The sequence below is a fragment of the Chanos chanos genome, chromosome 5 (genome assembly GCF_902362185.1).
Source record: "Chanos chanos chromosome 5, fChaCha1.1, whole genome shotgun sequence".
Taxonomy (NCBI): domain Eukaryota; kingdom Metazoa; phylum Chordata; class Actinopteri; order Gonorynchiformes; family Chanidae; genus Chanos; species Chanos chanos.
Window position 1 is genome coordinate 2258814 of NC_044499.1, and position 13997 is coordinate 2272810.

At 41.5% G+C, this 13997-nt stretch overlaps 2 protein-coding genes across 2 annotated transcripts in view; both read right to left on the reverse strand.

The window, feature by feature from the left end:
- pip4p1a (phosphatidylinositol-4,5-bisphosphate 4-phosphatase 1a) overlaps positions 1–1797 on the reverse strand; it is an 8601-nt gene extending 6804 nt beyond the window's left edge. The window contains exons 1-2 of the mRNA XM_030775626.1: positions 1677–1797; positions 181–374 (exon numbers count right to left, since the gene is read on the reverse strand). Coding sequence (XP_030631486.1) covers positions 181–374; positions 1677–1797 — 315 coding nt within the window. The remainder of the gene's footprint in view (positions 1–180; positions 375–1676) is intronic.
- A 3968-nt stretch (positions 1798–5765) lies between these two features.
- On the reverse strand, positions 5766–9954 carry LOC115811270 (prolyl 4-hydroxylase subunit alpha-1-like). The gene is made up of 12 exons (XM_030773410.1): positions 9863–9954; positions 9158–9212; positions 8422–8551; positions 8024–8257; positions 7517–7656; positions 7252–7409; positions 6836–6908; positions 6639–6728; positions 6473–6529; positions 6318–6386; positions 6142–6238; positions 5766–5836 (listed from the first exon to the last, which is right to left on the reverse strand). Exons 1-12 carry the CDS (start codon positions 9952–9954, stop codon positions 5766–5768), a joined length of 1266 nt encoding a protein of 421 aa, XP_030629270.1.
- Positions 9955–13997: the final 4043 nt, after the last annotated feature.

Below are 13997 nucleotides of genomic sequence, written 5' to 3' on the forward strand. Positions count from 1 at the left end.
AGTCTTCTCACCTTTTGTGCGTGCCTGTGTTTTATGAGTGGATGTATGTATATCTAATATGTGTGTGTGTTTGGGCACATGTGCTTGCTTGAGTGTATGTGTGTATACAATATGTATATGCGCACGCTTGTACATATATGAGGTGTGTGTGTCTGTGTGTGTGTGTGCGCGTGCACTGACTGTAGCCTCGTTGCAGACGCCACACTTGACCACGTGCTGGTGGATCTTGCCCTCCACGCTGATGAGTGACTGGCACACCCTGCAGCTGATGACAGGGGCACTGCCACTCTCAGGAGACGTCAGGGGGGAGTAGGGTGGGGGATCCTCCCCCAGCAAGACTGACGGCTGAGTGGGGCTTGGAAAGGGGGGAAAACCTGAGAGACAGAGATATCAAAACTCTTTTTAATTTTGAGAGTTGTGCGTTTCTAAAGTCAGGTGAGTTTATAGGTGTGAAAGAGTTAGTGAGTGAGAGTGAGAAAGAGAGAGAGAGAGAGAGAGAGAGAGAGAGAGAGAGAGATTGTTCAGTTTGATACTAGTTGAGGTCACACTGAGGTTTCTGTAAGTTTATCAGACACTGCTGGGAAGCAAAGTAGGGCATTCAAAACTATGCCATTTTTTAGCCTCTTAAATAAGGATTAACGGGAAAATGAGATTTGGTCTCGAGTTCGTTTGAAAGGAGCTTTATGTAGAGTCTACTGGAATGCAGATCCTTTCTTCTGCGTTTGTGTGTACGCGTGTGTGCTACGTTCAACATGTTGAGTTACACAAAGAAGTATCATACACGAATACAGCGTATATACAAAACAATATTATCTAAACACGCGGAGATGCTGAAGCATAACCTAACACAATAAAGGCATAATTTGAATGGGAGTGCATACTACACAATGTAAATCGTTGTGACAGCATTTAAGTATATGCTTTTGGCCCTCCTACGGCACACAGCAATTGGTCGCCGCCTAATCACGCAGTAATTTCAGGCTGTCCTAATAGTTCGTCCAAGTGTCAATCAAATCAGGCGTTTGAGCTGCACAGCTAGGCAAACATGGTACGGCATAATGCAGGAGACAGAATCATTAATACCGGCGATTTACATTATAAAAATATCTCCAGATTTTGATACCATACACATTGGCACTGGTCTAAAGGCAACCCAAGGCTCACAGTTAACTGAGACACAGCTTCCTACCGTTAGCTATCGCTAGAGGTATTTGAATATCTAGCTAACAATATATGATCTCTGGCTTTGTTTCACTGACAAAACGTTCACGTTCACCTCAGTGTGTGAAATAAAAACGCACAGTTTACCCTCCAAACAGAAACGGAGAAAGTAAGCAAACGACAAAGGATCGTTTCTCTGTGATTCTGCGAATGTGGCGGACTGGACCAGAATCACAGTTGGCTGCGGAAGTAGCCCTCTAGCCATTTGCTAACCACCCGGCAAGCTACCCAATAACACACGTTAAACATGATTTATTCTCAAATGCACGGTCTTACATTATAACGTGGAGTCACATCCCGCGGGCACCAGTCCTACATGTTGCCCTTATTGCAACTAATGCAAAACATAGCGAAATTAGAAGAACGTGACTGTAATTTTGGCTGCTCAGAGAAGCCCAGTGACAGCTCAATGGGTGGTGGACCAGCATCGAGTGAGACATCCAAAGCTTACTCACTTTGCGGTTTGTTGGGTAAACCATAGGGAGCCGCTCCGGGAGACAACCCGCCGTTACCACTGCCCGTAGCAGCTCCATCACCGAGGTCTGACAGTAACGGGGACCGCTCGCCATCCGCCATACCGTAAGCAAGGCGTGAAGGGGGAGCAGCGACGCAGTGATACGGGTGAAACGCGTATTGTTGTGGACCCGAATAATAGATGTGAATTGAGGTCCAGATGGAAAACTCGTAGCCAAAAGAAAAAGCCAACCGCGCCGAGGCGTGGAAGTATGACCATATAAGGCAATGAGCAGAGGACGTTTCTGCTGTATTGCAAGAAACAATACAGTTAATGGTTATTTTCTTTTTCATATTTTCATCAGTTTTATTATACAACGTATTGTTTATAATCCTGTAATTTATTGTTAGCAAATTTTCCACAGTGATTTACTACGAAGCCATTGTGTAATAAAATGGCAGTTTGAGACGCGTCCTGAACCCAGTGGGCGTTCTCTAATTTAAGATATTACGACAGTTTGTAAACACAATATCTGAAAGGTCTAGACTTCGTACTGTTTAGAATTCACCCCTTTGCTCGACTCAATCTGTTGTGAGACGAAGTTTCCCGTTGTAATACATGCAGCTAGCTATCTGCTGCTTTTCAACAGTCTTTGGTGGCGTGGACTCTCCTGCGTCACATGGTTACACGCTTGCTACCGTGGCAACGTTTCTACGCCCCTTCGTAAACCATCCCTCCTGGTCAGGGGGTACATTAGTCACTAAAGACGTGTTGAGACCTCACAAGAACCAATGACATGTGTACAGAGATTGACAAGTGACAACCAGTAAACCAGAAAGACACATTTATTGATTCTACACGTATCTAATTTTCAAATCAATGTTCAGCTGTCGGGAATTGAAAATAAAATTATAATACATTTTATTTATAGAGCACTTTTCAGGGTACTCAAAGATGCTTTACATGCATAAAATATAATCACAAGAAACAATACAATAAAGAAACAGAGTTTGAAAGAGAGCTCAGAAACTCTCTTCCAGAGGTAGTTAGGAAAACAGAGGATAAATTAAGCCAGAATTTTAGGGCTTTGAAAACAATTCCCCAGAAAATGGCATCAGTCAAAAATGAAAGTATGAATCTATTCAAAACAGGCTCCCCCACCCAGACCCCATTCACTTATGTTTGTGCTAAACACAGGCCTTCTCTCTCGTTGTCTTAGAGTAGTGACGTGGTTGTGGAGACACACACACACACACACACACACACACACACACACACACACACACACACACACACACACAGAAGACCACCATACAATACAGCTCTCATAATCAAAGTCTCAGGGAAGCTTATACAGCCAGCAGACAAAGCTGAAACTGACCTGCAGATTTGTTTAAGCGAGAGAAACTTGTAACTGTTCATTGTGTAGTTAATTTGTAAATCCACTAGATGGCGTTATTGTGTGGTCAGTTACACATATTGACTGCCCCTTCCTCTGACCAAGTCACTGATGAATTCTGGTGCAACGATTGTAAATGGACCAGGGAGACGAAGTGAAGGACTTGAAGTTTAATTCAGCGTACAACCTGCACAGGGAGCCACCTCAAGCACAGAATCAAGAAGTGACCACCAGACAGTCAAAAAGCCATACTATATATACCAGACCGACAGTACAGTCAGCGTGAATCAGTCAGTCATGATGTAGACCGAGATGAATAACGTCTACACAGATAGTTAAATTGCTAAAGCCGGGAACTCTAATCTAAAGCACAAAACAGACAGCGTTGGGTTGTTTTACGTTATGGCTGTCCCCTTCCTGAGAACTAGATGAGCCCGTGTGACGTCAGCTCCGGTACAGAGGGGGATGCCTGTGGAGGTGATACAGCAGCTGGAAAGGGCATTACTCCTTTACTTTATAACAAGGGGAAAGTATCCATGGCAACAGGTTATTTTCTGGGGTACAACAAAGAACTTCAGTTTCACAGGCGGCATAAACAGGGAAACAGCAGTAGTTCGGTTCCGTCGTCACGCAGTACCATCTAACTGGTATTGGTGTGTTGTTTAGACAAATTACGCTGTAGGTAACAGAAGCTGTGAATCTTGTGGTGGCATTTTTCTCTCTAAAAGTATGGTGCCCCTTTGCATATCGTTCTAACTCTAGTCCTGATTTTACACAGCTGAATCTGATAGTTTGAGGCTCGTTTTCAGTGTCTTTCGTTGGGACAATCCCGTATTTTGGCCCGCATCCCGAAATTTTGACTCAATTTGAAAATACGTACATTTGTCCCGTGTTTGAATGTCACTGGCAAATTCAGCAGTGTGCATTTTACACCACTCGGGCTTGTTCACTGTAAAACAGAAGGTAGGTGTTAAAAGATGCCTGACCACAGAATACAACCCCTTCCCCTTTTTTTTTTTTCAACCAAGCAAACTTCTCAGAACAGCCAGGCCCCTCAAGCTGACTGTCAATCAGAATGAAGCAGATTCAGAGTAGGCAGACATGCAGTGAAGTCATACAGTTTGGGGAGAAGCATGTACTTTTGTGTTAGAATAGTGTAGGTGAGAAGTGCAGGTGATAGTGTCAAGTCTTTTTATAAATGACTTGCATGGCAGTGGTAAATTAGATGTCTATACTGTTAACCCCACAGTCTCTAAAAGAGGTCTTGACCTTAAGTGAGTGGTGACCTGTGATGAGGGAATCGAGGTTTGAATGTGAGACTGGAGAAAAAATAAAAATCGGTCCCTGGTCACTTTCACACAACGCGGCTCCACTCTCTTTTTCTCTGATGACACAGAGCACTGTCCTCGTTTTGGAATAGAAGAGGATGAATATAAAAGTCAATGTTCAAATACACTGTGGTGGAAGTTTATGAATCTTATGGAGAAAGTTTGTTCACCACTGACATTTTCACCACAGTTCTAACCATAGTCACACTGTTCTCTACCACAGTTTAACCATGCAATACAGTAAGTAAGTATGCCACAAACTCAAACGGTCAAATAACCGAAATATTTTTTTTTATTCCTTTTCATTCAGTTTAACTGCCGCAAATGTCAATAAGCAAAGTATATATATGTATGTGTTTGTGTGTGTGTGTGTGTCACTGTGTGTGTGATGGGCTGATTAAGATGTCCTGATAGATGTATCATGTTACAAGATTTCAGTGTAGAATTTGAAAGACAGTCTGAAAGAAGTGATCCATTTGTGTTGAAATAATTACTGTTAAGAGTCTCTCTCCATCTCCCTCTCTCTCTCTCTCAGGTAACCCATAGCCCATAGCCCTGTCTGCCGCCAGTCAACACAGCCACAGAACTCAACCAATCACTGAACAGCTGGTCGGTTAGGAGCACTGCGGAATGGGAGCTCAGCAAGTCTTTGCTCCTCAGAGAAAGAGATGAGGGAGGAAAAGAGAGAAAAGGAGGGAGTGATGTAGAGAGAAAAGGAGGGAGTGATGGAGAGAGAAAACGAGAGGAGAAACTGTGCAGGGGGATTCTCCTCTGATCTAAGCAGATCTACAAATCTGTGCTGAAATGTTTTATAAGACATAACAGTGGATGTTGATTATGGACATGTGTGTACATGTGTTTCAGTGCTGTGTTAGTGAAGTCATACAGTTGGGGGAGAAACATGTACTTTTGTGTTAGAATAATATTACCCAACAATCGCTGACAAGAGCACTTTCTCTGACCATAAATATCACCAAAACTCTTTGTTCCTTTTCTTGTTCTTCTTTATTTTTAATATTTCGCTGAACAACAGAAGGTTCTGGAACACACCACTTAAGTGTAAGAGTAGGCTCAGTCTGACAGATTTAGATGTGATCTGACTGAGAAAACAGTTTACAAAGACCAGAGCTCAAACAACATCAGTTTTGAGCTCCAAAAACTCCATCCACCCTCTCAATTTAAAAAAAAATTACCAATTCACTTAAAAGTCTTACAGATATTAGTGCCCTTCATTTGATTTATAAAAAATTCAGATGTAAATCAACACTGTGTAGAGTTAAACAGAGCATTAGTGGAATCTGGTCATTGTTGGATGGGAGAAAATTCCTCCCACACTCCTTCACTGATACGGCATCAGCTGCTCCTACTCAGACTCATATAAGGAGCAGCATCTCCTGAACTCCTGTCCTCTCTCACGAATCCATTTGTTGGCGACTGAAAAAAAGACATTGACAAAGAAAGCTTTCAATAACACAAATTTTCCTCAAAATCATAAGACAATTAATAAAAATGTGTGCGTCAGATTTATTGTGATGTCTCAAACAACTGATTCCATCCTTGAGTTGTTCTCCATTTACACGGAGAAACATTTGCAAAAGTTTCCACAAATTCTGAACACAGTACCTATTTAGAAGTAGGTTTATTGTAAAACTCCTAGAAAAAGATACCCATATGTGATTGGTCTATTTGAAGACTTGTGTTATTCTATGTAAACTGTAGGAAACTGTGGAAAAACATACTCCACTTGCTGCCAATGAGGACTGGACATCCTGCATGCCGTGTGTTATTATCCCTCTGCCCGTTCCTCAGGAGATTGTACCAAAACACAGCTGAGCCCTGTGACAACAGTGTCATATGATGACATTAGGAAATGAAGAACTAAAAGGTGATGCAGTATGGGTAATGGAGTTTTTACCTTCTGAGGTTGCACTGCTACCCCAGCGACAGGAAAGACTGTAGCCCCGCCATACTGTACATCACTCAGCTGAGACAGAAAGACTGAGTCAGTAATGATTCAGAAGTTCTGGACATATTAAAATTACAATGCATAACTGGGACAACTGGCCTCACATAAATTAAGACAGTAGCAATTCTGTTTCCAGCCTTTTCATCAAAACTTCCCGGCACCTGTGGAGAACAGTGTCATGACTGTGTAATGATCTAAGACTGTTCATGTGGTTTAAGGCTAATACTGATATATAGTTAATAATGATTTTTCTATTTTGGTAGGTATTACAGGAAATCTTACCAGAGCATCTAAGTGAGGTTCATACTGTCCTCCAAGTCCATAATTTGCAACCTGAAAAGTTTCGGCATTTTTCAGGTACTACGGCTGAATGGCCTTACTTCACGCATTGATACATAATGCTGAGTACATTTTCAATACTGAATCATTTTTCATGTCTTTACCAGCAGGTTATCTGTCCTGACAACCAGTCCAGTGATGTCTGCAATCCTTTGATTGACACTAGCAACTACTGGATCCTCATGATCATGAAGCCAAGCACTGACACACACACACACACACACACACACACAGAGTGAAAGAGAGAGTGAGAGAGGGGAATTGTAAAAAAGTTGTTCTTAAGAGAAGAGCAGGGTATAGATGGAATGTTTGAAATGATGATGTCTTGAATGGGAAAGAATATGAGCAGTTTGAAAACCAACCCCTGAGACACACGGATGTTTGATACTCTGCCTCCTCCTTGGTTTGAAACCCTGTTCCTTGACAGCTGGAGTAGAAAACATGTTGAGGTGGAGCATATAATGACATGGTGTGTTTCAGCAGCATACTGATATCTATGAAAACGTAATATCTCTTTAAATTCACCTTTGGTCGGGAGAGTGACCTCAGGATCTCCATTTCTCTCTCAGATATGATGTCACGATATCTTTTGATTGGTGGATTGTCCCACTCGTCCTCCTCCTTCACTGGGGCACACATCAGTCTAGGGTTCCCTCCACCAGTGCTGTATCTGCAGAACAGCGCCCCCTGTCTTTGGGGAGTCTGACAGTCAAAGATTTTCTTAATGACAGTGAGGAATCAACAGTGTTATAATAAGGATACTTTTTTGAACGGCAAACACTTTTTCATTCTCTTTAATTGACACTTGCCATTTTGATTCCTTCTCCTCTGCAAAGAGCCATGTAGGGATCTGACGACTTCTCAAGACTGGTTATGAACGCGGACGGCTCAGAAAGGAGCTTAGTTTCACACTGTGAGAGTTGTTCTCTGACAGTCACATTCATCGGATCTGTGGGGTGTGGTGGGGGGTGAGGTGGGGGAGTAGGGGTTATACTTTGCTGACTTAAATTTCAAACAAAACTAACATTGTGAAGCAGATACAAACATGAAAAAATGACACTCTTTTTTCCAGATTACTTCACATACAGTGTGTACTGTGCACACACTCAGCCTCAGAATTCCCCATTTCAGCAGTCTCTCACGTCCCCTCTCTAAGCTCACGTGAGTCGACTGGACATATAATCTCCTATAAACTCTTTCGTATTGGAGCATCAACACATAAATGAAGAGGAAATAATTCACATGACGTGAACATACAACCCAAATTCTATGGTTTTACTTTCTAAAAGTAGAAGATATAGGAGCACAATACTAACCATGCTGCAGTAACTGCTGGTGGAAAAAGACTGCTTCATTAAAATCCCCAAAATGCCAGGATGAGGAGGCCAGATACTCAAGCAACGTAGTTTCCATGACGTCGGCTTCTACACCTTTCTCCACTTGTGTGAGGCTCTCTGATGCCCAGAGAAAGGCAAGCTGGAACCTTCTGTGTTGATATGCCTCTTGTGCTATGTGAAAGGCTTCGTCTGGGCCTAAGGGTGATGGTATTCCTGTCAGAGAGTGACACTGTTTTTAAATTTGACAATGTGTTTCTGAGGCATGTTCAGCACTCATTTACTAACAAGCATAAGACACTTTTAAAACCCTTTAACATCCCAGACTGAACATTGTATAAGTACTGGACATAAAGAGTGGGTAAAGTCAAGCAGCTCACCGGTCAGACTGCCTCCAGTGAGATCCTCTGGATAAAGACCATATATCTCCTGCACTCTTATGATTCCTAATGCAGCTCCATCTAAATCCTCCTGCTGAGGAAATCTTACGTATTTCTCACGGAACCATTTCTGAAAGTCCGTGCAAAAGAAGAGTGAATGACCTGAGGGGTAAATCAATGAGCTAATGTCTGAAAATTCCCTGTCAGCAGAATGCAACACTGAAAATAATGATAATAATAATAATAATAATAATAATAATAATAATAATAATAATAGCCTGACAGTAATGTATCCATGCAGGAACCAGCATGTGGTCTTATGATGACATTTCCACACATGTCCTACGGTTTGGTGGGAACTTCATAAGTCTGAAGTCTGTGATGTATTTTAGCACTCTAGTTATATACAACATTCATTTCTTGTTCATAAATTTTAGTCCTCTGTAAAACAAATAGTGACTGATAACATTTGTAAATGTGTGTCTTGTCTGAATTAAGAAAGAAAGAAAGAAAGAAAGACCCATCATAACATAAAAAGGCACTATTTTTAAGCCTGGTCTTGTTTTCTATCTTATGAAATTTTTATGAATGTCTCAGAGGATTTCCTGAAGTGTGATTTTATAACTTAAATCGCTTTCATACCTTTAACAAGGCTCATCTGTGTGTAGGTCAGTATGTGTTGATAAAGAGATTGTTGTCGCCTCACGAGCGCATACGCAGACACAGGATGACTCACATGTGTCTCTGGATCTTCAGGGAGCCGATCCGAAACAGCAAAAAACTCCAGAACTCTGCGGTGACCAAACAGAATTACGGTGGGATGTTGTCAAAGTATGTTAGCAATCCAGTTAGAACCCAAAAAAAATGAACTGGATAAAAATTCTTGAATTTCATAGACTATCATACATGCAAGGAATAATGTATAGTCCGCCGGCCATTTTCGAAAAATAAACCCCGATAGGATGAACAGGACCTCGACGCAACCGTATTTTAGGTTACTTGCCAAAATGATAGATGATACTTCACTCAATATTACATTTTAATGTTTTTATTGCGGATCTTGGCTTCCGCTGAAAAATAGTCGTTCTAGCAAATCGGACTTCTAAGTTGCAGATTTTGCATATGTGTTAGGCCAGCTGCAGACTCGTCAATTTACAATGCAAATTACCACGAATTTGATTTACGATAAGTGAACGGACTACTTGCTTAACGATATGAAAGATGTGAAGCGCAAAACCCGTCCGAAATATCGGACATTGGAATACTGGGCTGGCGCAGTCAATTCAATGCAACCGTCTGCCGCATTATAAGGAGCGGTATAAATTTTGTACATATATATATATAAACACATTATATGTATATGCATTATTTTATGTAAATGTGTGTATGTGTGTGTGTGTGTGCATAGATACTGAAACCTGGTAATTGACCTGACAGTAACCTTTTCAGGTTCCTTAGATTGGTTTCCTCCATGTCAATGAAATCACTCAGCTCATTCAGAAGTTCTCTCTCTGCAGCAATGAGATCTGCCATTTTAGCTGGAAGTATACAGTACATGTGGAAATTAATTAACAACAATGAATAAACGACACAGCACACGCTCACACACACCCACACGTGCATATATCTTTGTGTGTATCTGTGAACTGCTTGGCACCCTCTATGTCACACCAAATGTTTTCTGAAGAGCAGTTTTAATGAAGTTGAAAGCTAAGCATATTTGAAAAGGAATCCACACAATAAAACACGGACATATAAAACATGTATGTAATAGTTTTCCCAAAGGCATACACAATTCTCACAAGAAAAACCCAAACACACACAGTGTGTAGTTTTTCAGACAGGCACACACTGCAACATAATATAAAGTCAATATCATATTATGCTCCTTAACTTCCACAATGAAAAAACGTGATGAATTTGCCCCCTATGCAATAAACAGGACAAAAGCAAAAGGCATTTTGAGGCCAGGCCTTGTATTTCTTAAAGAACTGGGAGAAACAGTGCCACAGTCAAATGAACAATCACAGTTTAGGAGCAGACGTCTGCACCAAATAAAAACTGTTCCAGTCATTGTCCATGGCTGTTTTCCACTTGACACTTCAATAGAGTTTATGATACAACTGACACGTGTCACAGAGACACACACAGATAGCTGAGAAACAGAGATAATACAAAGAGAAGTGAAAGATAGAGACAGCACAAAGAGAATCGCAAACATGAACTTGTTTTTAAACAAAGTATTTGGGGCATCGTTATAAAGACACCTGAGAAATTACTTAAACTTCTGTCATCTTAGATTTTTCAAAAATTTCTGGCTGATAGCAAGTTTTGCAAAAAGAATTTACATGAACCAAAGCGAGTCTGGTCTGTGGTAGACATGTATTTGTATTGACACACACACACATAAGTATTACCTGTTGACGAATAGAACTCATCTCCAGCTGTTCTAAGAGTACCACTGCACAATAAAAATAAGAATAATCCCAGAGCCATGGTCTCCATTCTTTGACCGGTTGGATTCCACTGGTTCCTCAAATACTGCCAACCTCACCTAGCGTCTGTTCACTGTGAGAGAGCCCATGTGTCTCTGTGCAGGTAAAGCAAAGCCTTACAACACAGGCAGCATGTGTGTGATGTCACTGAGTCACACCTCTAAGAACTTATAACATTATTTGATTTAGTCACTTTCTTTTATGAAAAAAATGAAACAAAATATGAATCAGATATTATATAGTCGGTCACAACCCTCAGTGTCATTTACCAGGCAAAATACTGGTGTAGCACAATAGGGAAACTTTATCAGAAATAGATTTTCTTTATGACAGTCCTGGAGAACTGTATTGGGAATTTAGCAGTTATAAAACAAGAGTCATAATGTGAAAACAAAACAAGATCTCCTCATGCAAGACAGGTGAATTGGAGATACTAAATTGCCCCCAGGTGTGAGTGAGTGCGTGAGTGTGTTTGTCTGTGTGTCTGCCCTGCGATGGACTGGCGACCTGTACAGGGTGTTTCCCCGCCTTTCACCCAGTGAACGCTGGGATAGGCTCCAGTAGCCCCCGTGACCCTAGTTAGGATAAGTGACTTAGATAATGAGTGAGTGAGTGAGTGAGAGTGTCAACATTGTCACAACACACGGGGGACATGAATAACAGGATCACAAAGCCCACACTGGGCTAGTTAATGTTCAGAGAAGTCAACTACCGCATTCCCCCAGCATGCAAATTTAACAGCGTACAAAGCCATTCAAATTCAACAGCGTACAAGGTCCTTTCTGTGTGAGGTCAGACACACCAGATCAGATATACTTTCAGATGGAAAGAATTAGGAGATTCTCTTACAATATTCCATCATTTTTACATCAGTAATAAACCACAAACTTATTTCCATGTCACAAAGATTATCCTTAAGTAACTTAGCTGGCAGTGTGTTGAACTGTGAGCCAATGATAAAGTCTGACCTGGAAATGGGGCACTACCTCTGTTTACTCCTCAGACAAACCTGATGTGTCAGTGCTTGTGTGAGCTCATTGGTTTAAAGAGCTATGGTAAATTACAACATAGGCACTCATTAGAGGACTGTAGCACTAAAGATGATATTGAGCATGTTCTATGATTGTGGTATTTGTAATGGGGTAAAAGTCAGCTTCATAAAATTATTACATATCAGCATTAACAGACTCCAATACCACAACTTTGTTGTTGATTTCTCTTTCAAAGTTTATTGACATTGTTATGAACTTGACGATTATTGAATCATTCCATAATCTTCACATTAGTTACAGACAGGCATGAGGTCGTGAAGTCATGAGGTAAAAGAGTATTTCCATTTCTCTAAGAGCTCTGGCAGTTCTGTTCTAAGACAATTCTGTTCTAACACAGTTCTGGCCTTCATCGCAAGAGGTAAATCCTTGACATAATATGATTTAAAAACAACAAAACATACACAACATTCTTTAAAAAAATCAGATATTGCATTGTAGACTTCCCTCAGTTTGATTTCAGTGACGGTAATAACAACAAGAGAAAATCTCACATGTATGGATGGAGCTGGATGCTTGGCAGGTGTGAATAAGCTTATGGTTCAGTTAATGGTGGCTGATAGTTCTCCAGGTAGATGTCAGTTTGTCTGGCTTAACTCTTGTTCATGCCTGTGCTTTCAATGAGTTTATGTACGTAAGAGAACTCAGGAAGAGGAACAAAAAGAATAACAAATTAAAAATAAAAATCAGAAAAACTGTTTTCTTTTTGATTTCAGTTTGGCTCAAACCAAAAGTGACATGAGAGACCTCCATGTTTTGGTTGAACCATGGGTGGTGTAGTCATCTAAATGTTCAGGTCCAGCTGCACCTACATGCTGCAGGGACACAGTAAAGTCATACCATAGTCACTGCAGGGACACAGTAAAGTCATAGCATAGTCACTGCAGGGACACAGTAAAGTCATACCATAGTCAATGCAGGGACACAGTTAAGTCATACCACAGTCACTGCAGGGACACAGTAAAGTCACACCATAGTCACTGCAGGGACACAGTTAAGTCATACCACAGTCACTGCAGGAACACAGTAATGTCATACCATAGTCACTGCAGGGACACAGCAAAGTCATACCATAGTCACTGCAGGGACACAGTAAAGTCATACCACAGTCACTGCAGGGACACAGTAATGTCATACCATAGTCACTGCAGGGACACAGTAAAGTCGTACCATAGTCACTGCAGGGACACAGTAATGTCATACCATAGTCACTGCAGGGACGCAGTAAAGTCATACCATAGTCACTGCAGGGACACAGTAAAGTCATACCACAGTCACTGCAGGAACACAGTAATGTCATACCATAGTCACTGCAGGGACACAGTAAAGTCATACCATAGTCACTGCAGGGACACAGTAAAGTCGTACCACAGTCACTGCAGGGACACAGTAAAGTCATACCACAGTCACTGCAGGGACACAGTAAAGTCATACCACAGTCACTGCAGGGACACAGTAAAGTCGTACCATAGTCACTGCAGGGACACAGTAAAGTCATACCACAGTCACTGCAGGGACACAGTAAAGTCGTACCATAGTCACTGCAGGGACACAGTAAAGTCATACCATAGTCACTGCAGGGACACATTAATGTCATACCATAGTCACTGCAGGGACACAGTAATGTCATACTATAGTCACTGCAGGGACACAGTAAAGTCGTACCACAGTCACTGCAGGGACACAGTAAAGTCGTACCATAGTCACTGCAGGGACACAGTAAAGTCATACCACAGTCACTGCAGGGACACAGTAAAGTCGTACCACAGTCACTGCAGGGACACAGTAAAGTCATACCATAGTCACTGCAGGGATTTAGTAATGTCATACCATAGTCACTGCAGGGACACAGTAAAGTCATACCATAGTCACTGCAGGGACGCAGTAAAGTCATACCACAGTCACTGCAGGGACACAGTAAAGTCGTACCATAGTCACTGTAGGGACACAGTAAAGTCATACCATAGTCACTGCAGGGATTTATTAAAGTCATACCACAGTCACTGCAGGGACACAGTAATGTCATACCACA